The following is a 22153-nucleotide window of genomic DNA, read 5'->3' as shown; positions in this document are numbered from 1 at the left end:
GGTTTCAGTTTGATTTTCAGTGGAACGTAGCGGCAGTACAACTGGTTTAAAAAGGGAGTGTTTTCATGTCACATGGTTTGAAATGTTTTAAAGGTATCCCTACTGCGCCAGGATAGAATGTACGTGGGACACATTGGTTGAAAAAAGGCAGGAACTGCAAGGATGGAGAGATATTCTACCTTTATCTGTGGTGTGAGGTCACAAGCAGGGATGTATTTGCTACTGAACTCCTTCTGCCTTTTAGACCTTCTCTGACTATAGAGGGACAGGTGAGATTCCAAAGGTTTTATAATATAAAAAACCTGTCTCTTCCTCCGTGACCCCCCCCCCCCGCCCCCCACAATTCAAACATTATGATTTATTATTACGTTATAACAGGACAGGGTGCAAAATATCACAGATGTCTTCAAACAGCCTATCCCACTGAGAGGAGACAGGGCACTAGAAGGAAAACTACCAAGGGGGACCCATTTAAATTTCACACACGCACAAACAAGTTCATCATATTTGTACCAAGGCGTAAAATGTTCCCAGTCGTACCAATCAACTATATAGGTCAAGATCAGGGACCGTATTCTAAATTAAAGGAAGTAAAATGTCTCAGCTGTACCGAACGGGAGGGTGCACTGTTTACAGTCGTACCAACAAGGGGAACAGTGTTTCTGGATGGTCATACCAAGGGCAGGGCAGTATTTAAGGTCGGACCTACACAGTAGTATCCACTAGTCAGTTGCTAGCTGTCCACACGGCCGTGGTAGACAAATGTTTTCGTTTTTCAGTTCCCTTGCTGAGCAGGGGGACAGTAATAAAGGACGTACCAGTGGAGTCACGGGGGGACTGTAACTGTGGTTGTACCGACAGGATATGACATCAAAACCCTGTGTAGAGTCACTTCTCTATGGAGTGGAAAAACGGTTGGTCTATCCCATGTGGGTCACGGAGCAGATCGAAGCACCACTCCTAACATCTGTGTTTTTGCAGAATAATCATTGTTTTCCAGTTATGCATCAGAGCCCAGTCTCCAGTGAGACACTATGAATCCTTCTCGACATCAAGCCATTCAGTCCAATTCATTCAGGGACGGCAAAAGTGAAACGCCACCCACTCTGAAGAGTCCGACTTCCCAGAGTACTTAACAGAGCAGTCACAGAGAGTCCAGAGGTTCTGGTAGAGAGGTTCTAGTCCAAATGAAAGGTTCTAGACTCTGGTAGAAAGGTTCTAGTCCAGATGAAAGGTTCTAGACTCTGGTAGAGGTTCTAGTCCAAATGAAAGGTTCTAGACTCTGGTAGAGGTTCTAGTCCAAATGAAAGGTTCTAGACTCTGGTAGAGAGGTTCTAGTCCAAATGAAAGGTTCTAGACTCTGGTAGAGGTTCTAGTCCAAATGAAAGGTTCTAGACTCTGGTAGATAAGTTCTAGTCCAGATGACTAGACTACTAGCAAAGCAGTAGCAGCTCATCGTCGCTACTCTCTGTTTTTCCTGTGGCCTCTAGACAAGCGTCTGGGATCTGGGCGGTATGAACCATCCCACAGTGTTCACACGGACCATCTCTGCCTCCGTGGCAACCATTACCATGGTGATGGCGGTGGCCATGGCCTGTTGTTGAGGAGGGTCGGACCTCCAGCAGCGGCCGACAGCTCTCATTGGCCAATGAGGAAGAGGAGGAGGTGGAGTCTGTGTCTGAGACTGGGATGAGGAGTTCTACGTCGTCTTCATCCTCCCTGCTCCCCCTCTCGCCTCCCCCTCCTTCTCGGTGCTCTAGCTGTCTCAGAGGGCTGTGGTTCTGGTGCTGCGTCTGGCCAGCGTCGATCCCCGAGTTGTTCCCCCGGCCGAGGTGTCGGACCCAGCCCCAGCGCAAGCCGCGGGCCAAGCGGGTCAGAGCAGAGCCCAGCTGGCCCCTGGGCGTCTGTGGAGGTCCCTGGAGGTCTGAGGGGCTGACGGGCCTCTCTGTGGCCGGGCTGCAGGCCACCACTGCTGGGCTGGAGCTGCTGTGGCTGGTCCTGGAGGAGGGTCTGTCCCTGGGCCTGTGGTCCCTGGACCTCTCCCTGTCCCGCTCTCTGTCTCTGCCCGGGGTGGGAGCCGCGGGTGTGGTGGCCGCTGAAGTCACTGCGGTAGTCGTCATGGATACGATGGCCTCCACAGCGCTGGCGGGGGGTGTTTTCTGAGGTAGCGGGGCGACCGGACCCCCCACGGCCCCCACCCGGTCGCTCTCTGTGTCCGTGTCATCGGAGTCCAGCGGCAGCAGCCCGCGGAGGGCTCCGGAACGCTCCGACAAGTCCCTCTGACTGGAGCCAGAGCTCCCAGAGCTCCCGGTGCTGCCAGTGCTGCTGCCGTCCTCTGGGTCGGCTGACACCAGCGCCAAAGAGCCCGAGCGACGCGAGCGTGAGAAGTTGAAGAGGCGTCGCCACAGGTTGCCATGCCGACTGGAGGAGGGGAGGCGCAGGGAGGTGAAACCCAGCTGAGAGCGGACAGCCAGACGAAGATTCTCTAAGACTGATGCCTAGAGAGGGAGAGAGAGAGAGGGACAGAGAGCGAGAGGACAGAGAGGAAGATACACACAAAATAATGTTGATTAGGCACCTCATACAGTATGTATACAACATATATACTATATTATATAGATGTACGTATATATATAGACTATATCTATAATATGAATTATTACTAATCTTATAACAGACTATCTTAAAGCTGCAAAAAGATCTGACCACTAGAGGGCAGCAAGGAGTCGCTGTAAACAAATCTTTTTTTGGTTTGTGTGTGGATTACAAGATTTCAACTGCAATACATACAACCTTCTCTTGGGCATTTCCTGGTTGATGAGGTAGGTAAATACTTCACCTACAAAGGCTAGAAACCATTTATTTCCCAATCTACCCAAGGTTAGTAACTGCCCTCATACAGTCTCTCCACCATTGACTGTCACGTTAGGCGCATTGGCATTATTTTAGCTAAAGAGCGCTGACATCTTTCCAAAGTTTCTCCGCTAAGTTAGGCTACATGTGGTAATGTTATATACAGGGCCAGGATGTAGGCTCACATCATGTTACCTTTTTTGACAACAATGCAGTGAAACATGAAGAAAGCAAGAGAGAACATGAAAGAGAGATTGACTATAGTGCAAGATTCACAAAAGGTGTGTAATTGAATATTGTTCCGTTAGCGGGGGGCCCGTGCAGGATAAGTAAACGATAACATGGTCACATCGACCAAGGCTACTTCAGATACATAATACACCATTGTTAAAACCAAGGAATAGGATGAACATAGCAGATCTTAACACTGACATTTGTCTTTTAAAGGAGACATATTATGGAAGATGGCTTTTGCCTCCGAAAGTCTTGACGTGTTATTTAGGGTTAGTCTTTGTATGGACTTGACAGTCCGACATGTTATTTAGTCTTTGTATGGATTAGACAGTATGACGTGTTATTTAGGGTTAGTCTTTGTATGGACTTGACAGTCTGTGACATGTTATTTAGTCTTTGTATGATTAGACAGTATGACGTTATTTAGGGTTAGTCTTTGTATGGATTAGACAGTATGACGTGTTATTTAGGGTTAGTCTTTGTATGGACTTGACAGTCCGACATGTTATTTAGTCTTTGTATGGACTTGACAGTCCGACATGTTATTTAGTCTTTGTATGGACTTGACAGTCCGACATGTTATTTAGTCTTTGTATGGACTTGACAGTCTGTGTAATTTAGGGTTAGTCTTTGTATGGATTTGACAGTCTGTGTAATTTAGGGTTAGTCTTTGTATGGATTTGACAGTCTGTGTAATTTAGGGTTAGTCTTTGTATGGATTTGACAGTCTGACATGTTATTGAGACTGAGGGAGAGTTCCAAACTGAAGGAAGGTGACAATCACTTGAGACAAGGGCAGAAAGACTGAGGAAGGAAGACACACACAGAGAGAAACACAACACACACGGAGAGGAAGAAGATGACAAGAAGAGGAATTCCTCTCCCCTAGACTGACCTGCTTCCCTGAGCAGACAGGGAGAGAGAGAAGAAAGAAGAGGAAGAGACAGTGAGCATGCTCTGTTCTGACATATTGTGGGAGAGAGAGAGCATGCTCTTGTCAGTCTTGTATGTGCATGTATATATTTTGTGTAGTGTATATATTTTGTAGTATGTGTATACATTTTGTGTAGTATATATTTGTGTAGTGTATGTGTATATATTTTGTAGTGTGCGTGTATATTTTGCTTAGTGTGCGTGTATATATCATACACATCGTAGCTTTACGAGTCTGTACTGGTTACCTAGGTTAAGGTTAAGAGCCTGTACCTGGTACCTAGCTTAAGGGTTCGGGTTAAGGTTAAAGTCTGTACCTGGCACCTAGGTTAAGGGTTTCAGTTTAAGAGTCTGTACCTGGCACCTAGGTTAAGGGTTCAGGTTGAGGTTAAGAGTAAGAGTCTGTACCTCGTACCAAGGTTAAGGGTTTCAGTTTAAGAGTCTGTACCTGGCACCTAGGGTAAGGGTTCAGGTTGAGGTTAAGAGTAAGAGTCTGTACCTCGTACCAGGGTTAAGGGTTTCAGTTTAAGAGTCTTTACCTGGCACCTAGGTTAAGGGTTCAGGTTAATGGTTCAGGTTAAGAGTCTGTACCTCGTACGTACCAAGGTTAAGGGTTAAGGTTAAGAGTCTGTACCTGGTTTCCTGAGCAGACGGGGAAGTCTTCTACAGGGGGGATGAGACCCTGAGCGATCAGTTGACCATAAGAGGGCGGGGCCTCTCTCCTCAGAAGCTCCGCCTCCACACGGGACAGCTGGGTCTCAAACGACCTAGAGTGACCAATCACAACACTCAGATTAAAGTGTCATCTCAAGATTTATTCTTTGTGTACCGTTTACTAGCAGCCAGGCTGGGTTAGCATTAACGTTGCATTTACCTGCGTTCAAACATGCGTAGTGAGTAGAGTTTACAGGTGCAGCCCAGAGCGATGACCAACAGGAGACCACAGATCAGGCTGCCGATGACGGCAGCGGTGATGACGCGGGTCGGAACAATGACGGGACAGCTCTCCTCGTCGCTGCCGTCGCCGCAGTCGTCCTGGGCGTCACACACCCACGACTCGAACACACAGTGGTTGTTCTGCAGGGGAAAGAGAGAAGCCATGCACCCTGGTTACAACCAATCAGAGGAGAGCAGTTCACCATGTCGCTTTCTTACTTTCCATGAATTAGGACCTCGTTCCATTGCGGACAGAGATCCATGCAGCAGGTCAATGGGATTGTTCAGATTTACCTTGCAGTGGAAGTTTCCTGGCTGACAGAAGAAGCAGTTCTTCTCATCCGAGCCGTTGGGACAGCGGTTCTGGTAGTTGCAGCGGTCGGAGCGTGGGTAGCAGGCTCCGTTCCTGGAGCAAGGGAACTCGTCCTCCTGGCAGGCGGAGCAGTTGGCCTCGTCTCTGCCGTTGGGACAGTGCCAGTAGCCGTCGCAGCGCTGCTGCTCGGTGTAACAGCCCCAGTTACCACCGCAGGGGATCTCCCACGGCAAACAGAAACCATCCACCTGCAGGACACACAGCATATTATCGGTATCTGCACTGCACACTTTCTAGAACTGTATATAGTCATCTTTATTTTTGTCATATTTTATTCTTATTCTATGCTAATTTTATTGTATTTATATTATTGAATGCTGTTATGGTCGAGGAACCACAACAAATTTAATTAAACTTTCTTTGCTGTAAGGTACTGAATGATGTGACGAATAACAAAGGAATCTGAATCTGAATGTCAATACAGAAACGATATAACCTGAACACACAGCATGTCGATACAGAAACTAGGGATGCCCCGATCGATCGGCCAGCGATCGGTATCGGCCGATATTCAGTATAAATATGAGATCGGTGAATTCCGATAATGCTTTATTTTCGCCGATCGTGAAAACCGATCGAAAAACATGATCCAATTCATAGCGGAGTTCTCACTCGCTGACTTCTCTCTCAGGCACACAGAGCTGCAGCGCACTGCCCCTCCCCCTCCTCCCCTGCCCCTCCCAGACCCGTGTCAACAGAGGCTCTGGCAATAGTCTGCTCTAGTGCATGCAACCTCTGTGAGCTAACGTTAGCTACCTAGCTAACGTTACTGTTTAAACTAAATGACCCAGTCAACTATTCACTTTTAGTTTAATACATGAGGCATTGTCTAATGGTATCTAGCTGGCTAGCTACTGATAGCTCCTGATATCAACAAATGCTCCAGCAATAGTCGAGTGCATGATACCTCCGTTAGCAAGGTAGCTATCGTTAGCTCACGTTAGCCCACTGTTTATATGAAATGTTCCAGTAAACTAAATAGTTCACTGAGGCGTTGTCTTAACGTTATCTAGCCGGCTAGCTACTGATAGCTCCTGATATCAACAAATGCTCCAGCAATAGTCTAGTACTAGTAGTGCATGATACCTCCGTTAGCTAGGTAGCTATCGTTAGCTCACGTTAGCTCACTGTTTACACGAAATGCCCCAGTTGTCTTAACGTTATCTAGCCGGCTAGCAGTAGCTACAGATAGCTCCTGATATCAATGTCTTATAACATTGATTCAATGCGTATTAGAGCCCCTGGCTTGCATCGCAGTCACGAAAGGGGCTAGCTGAGGGCATGCCGAATGTGATTTGACCAAAGCAGAGTATACACACAGACAGTGGAGCTGTTTGCAGATAGTGAGCATTTTAACTTGTTGCGTGGTGGCGATATCTCGCAGATAATACAACTACAAGTAGAATTATATAATATATATTATAAAAAAAAAATTATTATTCATTTTTTTAATAAAACCAAAAACGATCGGTATCGGCCGATATGGCTCATAGACGATCTGTGATCGGTATCGGTGGCAAAAAACGTGATCGGGGCATCCCTAACAGAAACTATATAACCTGAACACACAGCATCCCTAACAGAAACTATATAACCTGAACACACAGTGTAACTGAGGGGTACAATTCCCTGACTGTATTGATAAGTATGGTATCATTAAACCACTACCTGCTTTATGTACTTTAACTTCTGGCCATCCAGTACAAGATATAGATATGATGAACACTTTCCCACCTGATGAAACGAAGTCCACACAAATGTATAAATCGAATATTTTATATAGCAAAGGGTATATACAACGTTCACTTAATGACATTTATGATTTGAATGCACTTGTAAGGCAAATGAGTATTCGTAGGTAAATCAACATTGAATGTCCAATCTCTGGTTACGCAGGGAGCAAGTATACAACCTGGTTCTTTAGGGAACTATAGCGATGGTACTTAAATGATTATAGCTGGATACACTAAAGGGGGGGGGGTCCCGCTGGTTGTAAGTCAGTAGGGGGGGGGGGTTAGGAGAGCCGCTGGCGATATCCCATCTGGCCGACGATTTCTTGGGAGAATTCAGAGTGCTGAACACGGTGCCCACAGAACCTCGGTCCGCAGATGAATACAGCTGGGCCCTCTTGTAGACGGTCGCTGCCGGTCCACAACGAAGAGACGTGAGGCGACCTCACTCGGGGTAGAGCGCCGTCTCACCTGGACTCCTCTCGGGGGGGTAGTTCCAACACTCAGCAGTGTTGGCCGTTATCCATGGCATAATCAAAGCACCCAAAGCATGTAGATAATCCAAGCCGTGGAGGGCTCGCCGTCGTCCGGGTGAAGTAATCCAATGTACAGGTCCACTCGTCCTGGCCCGGAGCTCCTCGGATGCAAGCACCACACGTGGTCTGCCCAGCCTGGTTAAGACTCCAGATAACGTCAGGAACGATGGGGGTACTGCTCACTTTATAACTCTAACCGAACGATGCACCATACATAATAGACTATTATTAACTTAATAGAAATACGTCCCACTCGACGGTATAGTGCCAAACTATGACAATTCAACTATTAATCCACACGATGTCTCAATGCCTATTCTGAGGCCAAGTAGGCCATACTGCACCACACGTGCGTCGTGGGTGAGGCTTCACGTCTGTTACTAGGTTGGAGGGTAAAGGACTAATGGACTAAAAGAAAGTTCTACTTTACTTGCGCCATATATATATGCGCTGTGAACAAATAATACCATTCGTATTTCGCCAGACGTATTCCTACGCGGAACCGGGCTTGTAACGACATGTTCGTCGGCACGATTGAACTTGAACCAAGGGGCTTGGCTGCTGGCGCCAGGTTCTCGTCCAATGGTAGAATGAAACTATTATGGGCTGTTAGTAGACTAAAGGGATATTCAGTGTATATTGTACAAGGAATATACAGGGGATATCAAACGATATACAAATACTATGCAATATATATCCATAAATAAATATATATATTCGGTTTAATCTGATCCTTCACAACAGCCGCCCCCTAATTAGTCCCACCTAATTAGCTAAGCAGAGACAGATTAACCGCACTGTCTACCACTCAAGGTCCGCTGTAAGGGTCAGTCAACTCACAAAGTCATGGGGTCATGGTCGTCATCGATAGTGTCTAGGAGTCTGGGCAGTTCTATTAGCCTCGCCACGGGTCGTGTGTAAGTTCGCCCTTGGACGAGCACTTCAGCTGCTCGGACCTTGCCATCGGCACCGGTGGTCACTTTGCTTACGCGGCCAGCCGGCCACATAGCTCTGGGTAGTGACTGGTCGATAATCATGACGACTGTTCCTTCTGTCAAATTGTCTCTCTCTTTTACCCACTTCTGGCGGGTCTGTAGAGACGGTAGGTAGTGGAGTAGAAAGCTGTTCCAAAACTTGTCAGCTAGTACTTGACTGTACCTCCACATTCTTCGGCCGTTCGCTTCTTCAGGCCTGTACATTGTCTGGGGTAGCGCGGGGTCTAGCCGCCCCATCAAGAGTGTGTTGGGGGTGACTGGGTCGACATCTGCTACATCACTGGAGACGTAGCCGAGGGGCTTGGAGTTCAATACTCCCTCGATCTCCGTGAGGACTGTCATTAGGACTTCTTCCGCCACAGTCTGGGCCCCAAGCACGGCGTACAGGGCTGTCTTTATAGAACGTACTTCTCTTTCCCAGGTTCCACCGAAGTGGGGTGCGTTCGGGGGATTAAACTGGAAGTCAATCTGGGATAGAGCGAGGTGGGTCTTAAGTTCTGGGCCCATAGCTTGGAAGCTCTCTCTCAGCTCTCTTTCTCCGCCTTTGAAGTTTGTCCCGTGATCAGACAACAATGTAGACGGTTTTCCTTTCCGTGATGTGAATCTTCGGAAGGCCATAAGGAATGAGTCTGTGCTCATGGTTGAAAGGAGTTCGATATGTATCGCTCTGGTGGTCATGCATTTGAATACAATACCCCACCGCTTCTCGGTTCCTCTTCCTTTCTTTATATACAACGGGCCAAAACAGTCCATGCCTGTTGAGTGGAATGGCTTGTCGCCGAGTCGGAGGCGACAGGGAGGTAGGTCAGCCATCCGGGGTATGCTGGGCTGCGCGCGCCACTTTCGGCAGTCTAGACAGGTTCGTTGGAAGCGTCGCACCGCTTCTCTTCCTTGAAGTATCCAATAGCGACGTCTGATCTCCGCGAAGACTCTCTCTGCTCCTGCGTGGTGTACATCCTCGTCGTATTTCTTTATGATCAGCTCTGTGACCTTGTGTCGGCTGTTCAAGACTATCGGGTACTTAACGTCATCCGGTAGATCGGGGGCTCTCCGCAGACGACCACCCACTCTGATGAGATTATGGGCGTCGCTCTCGGGTGCCAGGTGGAGCAGTCTGCTGTCTGATGGGACGGGCTTTCCTCCCTGTAGACAGTCTAGCTCATCGGGGAACGAGTCTCTCTGGGCTCGTTGTAGTAGAAGAAGTTCTGCTTCTTCGTAGTCAGCTGCTGAAATGTCAGTGGTGGACTGAATCTCTGGGTGGTGCCACAGGAATGTCTTTAGCTGTGCACTCTGTAGGGTAATGCAGTCATCTATGTTGGGGTCTGTGGAGGCGACTGTGCTCAGTCCACAGAACATAGGTTTCTTGTTCTCAGCCTCCTCTTTACTTGCTTCCCGTGGGGTGGGCGTAGGCCACTCTTCCTCCGGGAGCTTGAGGAATTCTGGTCCGTCACTGTAGATGTTGCGACGGGTGAGGTCATCTAGGGACATTCCCCGGGTGATGACGTCAGCTGGGTTGTGTTTGGTGTCCACATACCGCCAGCTCGCTGCTTCTGTTAACTCTTGAATCTCGGTGACTCTGACTCCCACGAAGACCTTGTATCTGCATGAATCAGACTTGATCCATGTGAGTACTGTCGTGGAATCTGACCACAAGATTGTTCTGTGCACCGGAATGGTGAGTTCACGTTGGATTAACGTGGCTAGATGCGCTCCTGCTAGGGCTGCGCAGAGCTCTAGACGCGGGATAGATTGTTGCTTTCGTGGGGCTATTCTTGAGCGAGCCAGGATGAAAGCAGTGTGTATCTCTCCTCCCTTCTCTTGGGCACGCAAGTAGGCCACCGATCCATAGGCTACTTCGGAGGCGTCACTGAAGACGTGTAGATCCATCTTGCATGTCTCTGGCCTCACTGTGGGTGGGAAGTAGCTGCGGCGTATATTGACGCCTGGGAGTGAGCGGAGTTCCGTCTCCCACTCTCTCCATGTGGAGGCAAGGTGTGCGGGTATTGGGTCGTCCCAGCCCTGGTCCTTGTCCCATAGTGCTCGTACAATCATCTTTGCCCTGGTGGTGTAAGGTAGAATACATCCCAACGGGTCATATTGTCTGGCGAGTGTTCTGTACACACTCCGTCTGGTGGTCGGTATCGCCGTCGACCTTCCCTGCTCCGTGGTCAGGGGTTTGTGTCTATAGTGGAGCGAGTCTGTTTTGAAGTGCCAGACTAGTCCTAGTGTCATTTCTTGGGCTTCTCCTGGGATGGTCGCCATCCAGGTCTCGCTGCTGGCAGCCTTGTCCGCGGGGGAGAGGCTGCGCAATACGTGCGGGTCACTGCTGGCCCACTGCCTGAGATCAAAGCCGCCTTTGATCAGGGAGGCGCGTAGCTTGATTAGGAGAGCCTCGGCTTCTTCTTGAGTCGAAACGCTTTGTAAACAGTTGTCCACGTAGAAACTGTTCTTCACACTGTGTCGGACCTCTTCATCTGCTGCTGGGTCCTCTGCGACGTGTTTCTGTAGTGCAAATGTAGCACAGCACGGGCTGCATGTGGTTCCGAAGGGGAGGACTTCCCACTGGTAGATGGCTGGGTTCTCATCTCCGATCCTCTCTCTCCATAGGAACCGCAACAGGGGCTTGTCCTCCTCCACTAGTCTCACCTGCAGGAACATCCCTTTGATATCCCCGCTGATAGCCACCTTGTCCTGGCGGAAGCGTAGTAGCACGCCTAGTAGAGAGGGGCCGAGTGTGGGGCCGGGCAAGAGCTCTTTATTCAGATTTTGGGATCCGATCTGGTAGCTGCAGTTAAACACAATGCGATCCTTGCCGTTGTGGTGGACCTGGTGGTGCGGCACGTACCATGATTCGGTCGTCTGATCGGCCTCTTTAATGTCAATCTTTGTCACATGTCCCGCTGTGATTAGCTTCTCAATCTCAGCGCGGTACACACTCTCTTGAGCGGGGTCTTTGGCTAGGCGCCGCTCTGTGTTCAATAGATACCGCTCCGTGGCGTCTTTCTTTGCGTGAAAGGTGGGCATTCCCTCTCGCCTCAGGAGTGGAGTTGCGTATCTCATCACTCCGCCGACTGTGACTCTCTTTGTCCCTTGCTCGAGTAGGTTGATGGCGTAAATGTCTTCTTTAGAACGAATGTCTTTCTTTTCGTTCTTAAAGGGCATTGTCTCTAGTGTCCATAGCCTCTCGACATGCTGCAGGAGAGTGGTGTCTTCTTCTGTCGTTCTGGAGTGGAGGCAGCTAGTGGCTGCTGTTCGGTTGAGAGATTTAGCGAGGGGGCCTTGTAGTGTCCACCCTAGGCGGGTCTCGACTGCTGCAGGACAGCCTCGGGGTCCTGTATGGACCCGGTCAATCGGGACGATGAGGTCTGCATGGTCGGAGCCTATCAGCAGGGTCGGGGTGGCGCCGTCGATGAGCGGGATAGGTAGTTGACGCAGGTGCACATATTTATCCATCAGCTTGGCGATGGGGTAGGTGTACTGCGATAGTCCTATTTCTTGGCTGGTGAAAGCATTTGTAATCCTATACTGTCGCTCTGGCTGCCCGCTTGCTGCGATAGTGAAGGAGACATTCTCGCCCTTTATCGTCTTTAAATCTCTTCTTATTGTCCGAATCGTCATTTGGTTCTCGCTCCCCCGCAGTCCCAGCTGGGCCGCAGCGGACGCGAGCAGAAGGGTCTTCTCTGACCCGTCATCAAGGACGGCGTAAGTGTCCATGACTTTATCTTGGTAGCTCAATGTCACGCGGACTACCTTTAAGAGCACTTGGGCGCCACTGCTGCTGGCGGGGTCAATGTACATGACACTTGCTTTGGTGCTGCTCGATGGTGCAGGTGCAGGCCTTCTTCTGTTACTGTCGTGTAGTACATCTAGATGGGCTCCGTCACACCGACTGCACCTTTTCTTTAGGCGGCATTCGGCTGCCATGTGACTGCGCGCACATCGGTAACAGCGCCTGTTGGACTTTATCCATTGACTCACTTCTTCTGCATTCATCTTTGTGAACAGGTCACATTGTGACAGCCAGTGTTCCTTCTCGCAGTAGGGGCACACCATCTTCCACTTCTCTTTTCTCGAGGGGGTACTGTGGCTCTTACTGCTCGGTACTGACTCTGATTGGTGCATGACAGTCACCGATCTTCTTCCATCGTTTATTCTCCTGGGTCCCTCTCTGGAGCTTGGCGTGCTCCGCACGAACGTATCCAGTCGTAAGCTGCTGACTTCTCTCGCCAGGAAGTCGGCTAGATCGAGGAGGGATGGTTCGGGACCGTTAGGATCACGGTGGTCTCTCTGCCGCCTAAAACGCTCTTGTCTTGCGGGTGGCAGCTTCTCTAAAATCCTCTCGACGTTAGAGTTGGCGTATAGCTCGTGCATACCCTTTTCTCGTTGCGCTCCCAGCATCCCTACCAGGGACTGCACTTTTATCGACAGGTCGTCTAATGAGCGATTGTCTGTTGCTGGGGGTAGGCGATCAATATGCCTTATCTCTTGGATTACGTAATCCCATATACGTCCATATCTCTGGTCCAGCGCTGCTAGAGCCGCGGTGTATGGGGTCGTAGAGGTGGCATAGGCTAGCGCTATATTGTGCGCTCGCGGTACTTTCAGGTGCTTCAGTAATATTGCATACTTGTGGCGTTCATCAGCGACATCCACCATCATTGTCTCTAAGCACATCCGGAGCTCCGTGTACTGTGCTCGATTCTCATAGGTGAAGTCTGGGAACGTCGGCGTGGCAATGTATGACGCCGTGGATGGCTGATACATCGGCGAGCGTTGGGGGAGAGACCTCCTAGGCGAGTCTCCTCTTGCGCCTCTCTGTGGGCTGGTACCGACAGGGTACCATGGCCCGCTGGTCCAGGTGCTATACCTCGGGGCTGGTCGTGCGTCATGCTCACCCGTGAATAGAGTCGGGGGTCTGTAGCGCAGCGCCACGGGGGTATAGCCTGGGCTGTACTGGACCTCCTGGTCCGGTGGAGTACTGTGCTGTCGTCGGGCTTGGTTCTCCTCCTCTCCCTCTTCTTCTTCTATCAGGTCCTCTAGATCCTGTAGTCGTTTATTTAGCTTCTCCGCAGTGTATGCCGCTCCTTCCTTGTAGCTGGGTCTCGCTTGGACCGGTCTGGGAAGGGGGTCTGCGGGGGGTATAGGCTTGGTCTGTTGGTCAAGTTCAGGGTCGCTTGCTCGGTTAGGAGACGCTGCCCTTGACTGTTGTCTCGACGAGTTCCTTGAACCCCTGGCGGAGGGAGAGGGTGTTGCCTTGAGGATCAGCTGCTCCATTAGCTGCGCTTGTAACTTGTCGCGCTCGGCTTCGCGCTTGGTGAGATCTGCTTCTCTTTGGGTTTAATCTGATCCTTCACAACACACAGCATGTCGATACAGAAACTATATAACCTGAACACACAGCATGTCAATACAGAAACTATATAACCTGAACACACAGCATGTCGATACAGAAACTATAGAACCTGAACACACAGCATGTCGATACAGAAACTATATAACCTGAACACACAGCATGTCAATACAGAAACTATATAACCTGAACACACAGCATGTCGATACAGAAACGATATAACCTGAACACACAGCATGTCAATACAGAAACTATATAACCTGAACACACAGCATGTCAATACAGAAACTATGACCTGAACAATGCAATGTAAAAATGGTCTAATGTCTCGTCTCCTCAAGAGACATGCTGGTTAAATTTGGGGACAACAGACTTTAGGTTAGAGTGATTAAAATCTCCTGCAACAATAAAGGCTGCCTCTGGGTGTGCATTCTGTTGTTTGCTTATGTCCCCATAAACATGGCTCTACAGTGCGACAATTTCACTCGCATTTGCCCCTAAAAATAGATATGTGCGAACTGGAAAAAGCATTTAGGAGCACACTGTGCGAGTAATAGCTTTGCGTAGTGGGCGTGTCAATGCACAATTGTCAGAGCAGAGCGGACCTTCAATTCTAGAAGCAATGGCATCTAGCTCTTCAGCTCTGCGTTTGACAGCTCTGTGACAACATCTCTCGCGAGTCAAGGCCTCTGCATGTTACAGAAACTTCAAAGCAACTGCAACACAACATCGACAAAGCAACAGTGTTTTAGACACTCTGCCTTTATGCTTCTGCAACATCGACGCGCAAAGTTAGTTTAACTAAAGTTAGTTTAGGTTCGTGTTAACGTTAGATAATGTACAAAATAAACGTATTTCCGGTAATTTTAGACGTCGCTCTTTTATTTTGAAAACCCCCGACCGGAAGTGTTATAGTGTCTGTTGCTAGCAGCTTAACTTTCTGTGCTTTTCGAGCTAACGTTACCGTAACATCATTAGTTTCCAATGGAGAGGACCTCGGCTCACATGCAGCTCAAACTACCTATTGGAATAAATTAATTGATTGATGTTTAACTTGTCCCTGTGTGTGTCCAGTCATTTCGACTAGCAAACGTTGTATTTAACGTTACCTCAGGACGGATACCATTGTATTTACTTGGTTAGCTATGTAGCTAATGTGGATAGCATTTTGAATAGACCCAATGCTAGCTGGCTGGCTACAGCTTTATTTACTAAATTATGGAGGCTTTTTAATCGTCAAGGTAAGAGAGGATTTGTCATGATCAACTGAAGGCGTATGCTATGGAACAATATGTGCTTGGGTTTTCAGAAAAAGGCGATCTATATGACGCTAATTATTTAGCGTCAACGCTGGCTACAACAATGGAGGATGTTATTCTCTGCGGGACTAATATTATTCTATGACAGCCCCGCCCCCATTCGCTAACCAACCAATCACTGCTACGCAATATCAACGCAACGGTTGTTTAGGTTAGATTTGGGGGACATGTACGCAACGTCCAAGCAACACAGTCTACAAGACCCTCTAAAACAACCGCGCTGAAATCGCGCCGATGTTGTGTTGCAGTTGCTCTGAAGTTTCTGTAGCATGCAGAGGCCTTCACGCTGTTTCTATGTGTATTATAAACTCCACAAGCAATGGGTCCAATGGTCTAACATGCTTTGCATCCTCGCCATTCTGGAATGCCCACGTTGCGCTAAAAACCTTAACTAATGTTAGCTGCTAACGCTAACTAAGCTATCCTGGGAACGCTCAGAGGCATCCAATAGTGAGGGAAGGGGGGCTGAGTATTGTCCCCCCCCTCTCTCTGCCTGCTAACAATCCTGATTCGATTATTGAACCCATTTCATTCAAAAGGAAGATATTGATGGACATTAGCTATAGTATATAGCTCAGCAGCTCTAACAGAATCATTTTATTATTTACGTTTCAGCGTCAAAATATTAATTTAAATTATAATTAATTAAAGAATTGTATAAATAATTTTCCATGTTCGGTCATCTAATAATATATTCCATTACCTTTCGGTATCGACTTCGGTATCGGTATTTGACTTCGGTATCGAAGTCAAAATGTTGGTATCGTGACAACACTACAACATACAAAAGCAGCTGGACAACCTATATCCCTTGCGTCTAGTAGGCATGGGCCAATGTGTGATTTTGGTGGTATGTGCTATTGCACAGATGTGTCACCCGTTAGTATGCACATGCACACACTTTGTGCTTTGTGTGCTCCTACATTTTCTCATTTAGGAGCACATGTGCTCCTTGGGGAAAAGGTTAGCGTAGAGCCCTGCCCATAAAGTTCCTTCATTGCTAGCTTAGCATTAGCTTCAGGAGGTATATTTGCTGCAGTCACAATGGTAGCTGTAATTTCCCTGGGTTGATAGAATGGTCTGCATTTACCTAATCACAAGATATTTCACGTTAGCAGAGCAATGACTCACAATGGTGGTATATAACCTGAACAACACACAGCACATCAATACAGAGACTATATACACTGACCTTAAATCACACACACACATTAGTCAGGTCTAGGCTAAAAACCAAAGGGGACAGAGCTTTTTCCATAGCCACCCCTAAACTGTGGAATAGCCTCCCCTTCCACATCAGGTCAGCCAAGATCCTTGAGGTCTTTAAGACCCAGCTTAAGACTCATCTATTCTCCCTGGCCTTTGACCAGAGCTGAGCCTGCCTCCTAGGTCGTTACTTTTAGTCCTTTTATGCCTTATTTATTCTTATTTTGTTTTTATTTCTATCTGAACCCTTGCACTTATTTGTATTTGCACTTCTTGCACTTTTATATTTAGTATACGTGTATTGTATATGTATTTCTTCTTTGCTCTATGTTTTATCTGTGAAGCACTTTGGTACAGTCACAACTGTTGTAAATGTGCTATATAAATAAAATGTATTGTGATTATGATTAGTCTAACCTGGTATGTAACATTGAAGCCTCGAGCAGCGTTGATCTTGTCGGCGTAGAAGTGGACTCGGAGCTGTCCTGAGGACGACACCACGGCGACCGGCGCTCTGGAATCGAAGGCCGTCAGGACCCGGAGCAGGCGGCGGGGGTTCTCCTCTAGACCGTCGTACACCTTCACATAGTCCCCATACCCCGTCCCATCCAGCTTGAAGTCTGTGAAGCGCAGAATCACCTGGTAGAGAGGACAGAGTGTTGAGCACCAAGGGTTAGATCCTCGCCATTAGTGGTAGAAAATAACAGGTTTAGGGGTTGAAGGAACACGCCAACATTTGGGGAGCTCACCGTCTTCTCCAGAGAGAGACAAGAAAATAGATACCAGTTTCCTCTCTGTGCATTCAGTAGAAAGCTATCTGGCTGCATGTTAGCCTAGCTTAGCACAATGAATGGAAGCGGACATGACCGGTTAGCCTTCGGGAGAGGTGTTAGTTGGACAATGCCTAGGCTAACCGCTCATGACCGCTTCCATTCATTGTGCTAAGCTAGGCTAACATGCAGCCAGATAGCTTTCTACTGAACACACAGAGAGGAAACTGGTATCTATCGTCTTGTCTCTCTCTCTGGAGAAGACGGTGAGCTAATTTCCGAAAATGTTGCTGTGTTCCTTTAAGGGTCAGAGCTGTAGTTACCTTCCTATGGTCTCCAGTATCTATCAGCCAGGTACAGTTACTGCCGGGGGGGTAGAAGTCGGGGTAGTTTGGGGAGCTGAAGGAGCCATAGAAGTTCCTCAGCCATTCTCCACAGGTTGGAACATCACAGTCGATCTCATCCCCCAGGTCCTGTAGAAGACAAGCACATTGCATAGGAACAGAGTTCAGACATATTATGTGACTTTATATAGTCTATATATACATTATATATATATATATATATATACATATATATTACAGGGCATGACCAGACGATTTATATTAATAATGGACTAATCAACTATGAGGGGCAGCCCTGGTTCCATTAATAATGGTCTATGATGGGCAGTCCTGGTTCTATTAATAATAGACTAATGGGCTATGATGGGCAGTCCTGGTTCTATTAATAATGGACTAATGGGCTATGATGGGCAGTCCTGGTTCTATTAATAATGGTCTATGATGGGCAGTCCTGGTTCTATTAATAATGGTCTAATGGGCTATGATGGGCAGTCCTGGTTCTATTAATAATGGTCTAATGGTCTATGATGGGCAGTCCTGGTTCTATTAATAATGGTCTAATGGTCTATGATGGGCAGTACTGGTTCTATTAATAATGGTCTAATGGTCTATGATGGGCAGTCCTGGTTCTATTAATAATGGTCTAATGGTCTATGATGGGCAGTCCTGGTTCTATTAATAATGGTCTAATGGGCTATGATGGGCAGTCCTGGTTCTATTAATAATGGACTAATGGGCTATGATGGGCAGTCCTGGTTCTATTAATAATGGACTAATGGGCTATGATGGGCGTAATATGTGCGTTCGGTGAGTACCTGGCAGTCGATGCTGCCGTCACATTTGAGCGACTCAGGGAGGCAGGTGTAGACACGGGTGTACCGGGACAGGCAGGGGAACTGGTTATAGGCACAGGGCTGGAAGGAGAAGGTGGCCGATGGGTTGGTCTGCATGCACAGCTCCTCGTCAGAGTTGTCTCCACACTCGTCCATGCCGTTACACTTCCACAGCTCTGGGACACACTTCCCGTTGGAGCAGTGGAACTGGTCCGGCTCACAGCTGGACTCCTCTGGCTGACCTGCACACAGACAGAAGGCTTAGTTACACACAGCTGGACTCCTCTGGCTGACCTGCACACAGACAGAAGGCTTAGTTACACACAGCTGGACTCCTCTGGCTGACCTGCACACAGACAGAAGGCTTAGTTACACACAGCTGGACTCCTCTGGCTGACCTGCACACAGACAGAAGGCTTAGTTACACACAGCTGGACTCCTCTGGCTGACCTGCACACAGACAGAAGGCTTAGTTACACACAGCTGGACTCCTCTGGCTGACCTGCACACAGACAGAAGGCTTAGTTACACACAGCTGGACTCCTCTGGCTGACCTGCACACAGACAGAAGGCTTAGTTACACACAGCTGGACTCCTCTGGCTGACCTGCACACAGACAGAAGGCTTAGTTACACACAGCTGGACTCCTCTGGCTGACCTGCACACAGACAGAAGGCTTAGTTACACACACCTGGACTCCTCTGGCTGACCTGCACACAGACAGAAGTTCATTACAATCAATGACAGCAGCTACACCAGTTATGACAGCAGCTACACCAGTTATGACAGCAGCTACACCGGTTATGAAAGCAGCTACACGGTTATGACAGCAGCTACACCAGTTATGACAGCAGCTACACCGGTTATGACAGCAGCTACACCAGTTATGACAGTAGCTACACCGGTTATGACAGCAGCTACACCAGTTATGACAGCAGCTACACCAGTTATGACAGCAGCTACACCAGTTATGACAGCAGCTACACCAGTTATGAAAGCAGCTACACCAGTTATGACAGCAGCTACACCAGTTATGAAAGCAGCTACACCGGTTATGACAGCAGCTACACCAATTATGACAGCAGCTACACCGGTTATGAAAGCAGCTACACCAGTTATGACAGCAGCTACACCGGTTATGAAAGCAGCTACACCAGTTATGACAGCAGCTACACCGGTTATGAAAGCAGCTACACCAGTTATGACAGCAGCTACACCAGTTATGACAGCAGCTACACCAGTTATGACAGCAGCTACACCGGTTATGAAAGCAGCTACACCGGTTATGACAGCAGCTACACCGGTTATGAAAGCAGCTACACCGGTTATGACAGCAGCTACACCGGTTATGAAAGCAGCTACACCGGTTATGAAAGCAGCTACACCAATTATGACAGCAGCTACACCAGTTATGACAGCAGCTACACCGGTTATGAAAGCAGCTACACCAGTTATGACAGCAGCTACACCAGTTATGAAAGCAGCTACACCGGTTATGACAGCAGCTACACCAATTATGACAGCAGCTACACCGGTTATGAAAGCAGCTACACCAGTTATGACAGCAGCTACACCGGTTATGAAAGCAGCTACACCAGTTATGACAGCAGCTACACCGGTTATGAAAGCAGCTACACCAGTTATGACAGCAGCTACACCAGTTATGACAGCAGCTACACCGGTTATGAAAGCAGCTACACCAGTTATGACAGCAGCTACACCGGTTATGAAAGCAGCTACACCGGTTATGACAGCAGCTACACCGGTTATGAAAGCAGCTACACCGGTTATGAAAGCAGCTACACCAATTATGACAGCAGCTACACCAGTTATGACAGCAGCTACACCGGTTATGACAGCAGCTACACCGGTTATGACAGCAGCTACACCAGTTATGACAGCAGCTACACCGGTTATGAAAGCAGCTACACTGGTTATGACAGAAGCTACACCGGTTATGAAAGCAGCTACACCGGTTATGACAGCAGCTACACCGGTTATGAAAGCAGCTACACCAGTTATGACAGCAGCTACACCGGTTATGAAAGCAGCTACACCGGTTATGAAAGCAGCTACACCGGTTATGAAAGCAGCTACACCGGTCATCACAGCAGCTATACAAGTGTATTTATGTCCATCTGTTCTGTCTGCTTGGACGGACTGCATGTATTTTTCCTATCATTTCCTGTCTTTTTGTTTTCTTCTTTCCTGGGCTGATATAACTATTGTTTGGGGGCACAATATAAATAAATGTATCATATCATGACAGCAGCTACACCAGTTATGACAGCAGCTACACCAGTCAAGACAGCAGCTACACCAGTCATGACAGCAGCACAACTGCCCAGGCTTCCTGCAGTTTTACAGTGGTATATTCTTTCCCCTCTGACGCGACAACCTTAAAACTACATAGAAATGTTTTGAAAACAGTATTTAAATGGGTTTAAATGAATATGCTGCACCAGAGGTAATGAAAAGCAACACATCATGCATACCATCATCTTTTCACATCATATGGAGCCAAGTCTCTTTATACACTCTAAACAAGCTTTGAAGATGGATACAAACACAAAAGATAGCATATTGTTAGGACATTGAAACATTCAAATTAGATAAGCTCCGACATAAATCGAAATGATGAAATCACCATTAATAATGGATTGGATTTATATAGCGCTCTTCGTGACATCCCAGTGACCCCAGAGCGCTTACAGAGTCCATTATTCGTTCATACACAGTTGTAACTGAGGGGTACAATTCCCTGACTGTATTGTTAGATATGATATTTAATACCACTACCTCATGTACTTTAACTTCTGGCCATCCAGTACAAGATATAAGTATGATGAACACTTTCCCACCTGATGAAACGAATCCACACAAATGTACCAAATCGAAGGTTTAATACAGCAAAGGGTGTATACAACGATCACTTAATTACATTTATGATTTGAAATATGAAATATGCACTTTTATGGCAAATGAGTATTCGTAGGTAAATCAACATTGAATGTCCAATCTCTGGTTACGCAGGGAGTAAGTATACAACCTGGAATATTTAGGAAACGATAGCGATGGTACTTAGATGATTATAGCTGGATACACTAAGGGGGGGGGGGGGGGTGTCCCGCTGGTTGTAAGACAGTAGGAGGGGGGGGTTAGAGAAGCCGCTGGCGGTATCCCATCTGGCCGACGGTGTCTTGGGAGAATCCAAAGTCTTGGACACGGTGCCCACAGAACCTCGGTCCGCAGACGAATACAGCTGGACCCTCTGTGGACGGTAGCTGCCGGTCCACAACGGAGAGACGTGAGGCGACCTCACTGGTGTAGAGCGCCGTCTCACCTGGAGTCCTCTCCGGGGGGTAGTTCCAACACTCCGCAGTGTTGGCCTTTATCCATGGAATAATCAAAGCACCCAAAGCATAATCCAAGCCGTGGAAGGCTCGCCGTCGTCCGGGTAGAGTAATCCAATATACAGGTCCAGTCGCTCTTGGCCCGGAGCTCCTCGGATGCAAGCACCACTAGGGGTCTGCCCAGCCTGGTTAAGCGTCCAGATAACGTCAGGAACGATGGGGGTACTGATAAGTTTAGAACTCTAACCGAACGATGCACCATACATAAATAGACTATTATTAGCTTAATAGAATACGTCCAACTCGACGGTATAGTGCCAAACTATGACTATTCAACTATTAATCTACACGATATCTCAATGCCTATTCTGGGCCAAGTAGGCCTTAC

At 47.9% G+C, this 22153-nt stretch overlaps 1 protein-coding gene across 2 annotated transcripts in view; it reads right to left on the bottom strand.

Annotated features, from left to right (window-relative positions):
- Nucleotides 1–377: 377 nt before the first annotated feature.
- lrp12 (low density lipoprotein receptor-related protein 12) overlaps nt 378–22153 on the bottom strand; it is a 74310-nt gene continuing 52534 nt past the window's right edge. For both annotated transcript variants that reach the window (XM_084312891.1, XM_084312892.1), the window contains exons 5-11: nt 18395–18654; nt 17559–17708; nt 16883–17104; nt 5251–5517; nt 4895–5097; nt 4655–4787; nt 378–2498 (exon numbers count right to left, since the gene is read on the bottom strand). In XM_084312891.1, the coding sequence (XP_084169017.1) occupies nt 1434–2498; nt 4655–4787; nt 4895–5097; nt 5251–5517; nt 16883–17104; nt 17559–17708; nt 18395–18654 (2300 nt within the window). In that variant the 3' untranslated portion in view covers nt 378–1433. The remainder of the gene's footprint in view (nt 2499–4654; nt 4788–4894; nt 5098–5250; nt 5518–16882; nt 17105–17558; nt 17709–18394; nt 18655–22153) is intronic.

The sequence above is a fragment of the Notolepis coatsorum genome (assembly GCF_963971535.1).
Source record: "Notolepis coatsorum genome assembly, chromosome: 4".
NCBI classification, from domain to species: Eukaryota; Metazoa; Chordata; class Actinopteri; order Aulopiformes; family Paralepididae; genus Notolepis; species Notolepis coatsorum.
Note: the sequence above shows the minus strand (reverse complement) of the source record. Positions and strands in the feature narration are given on the sequence as shown.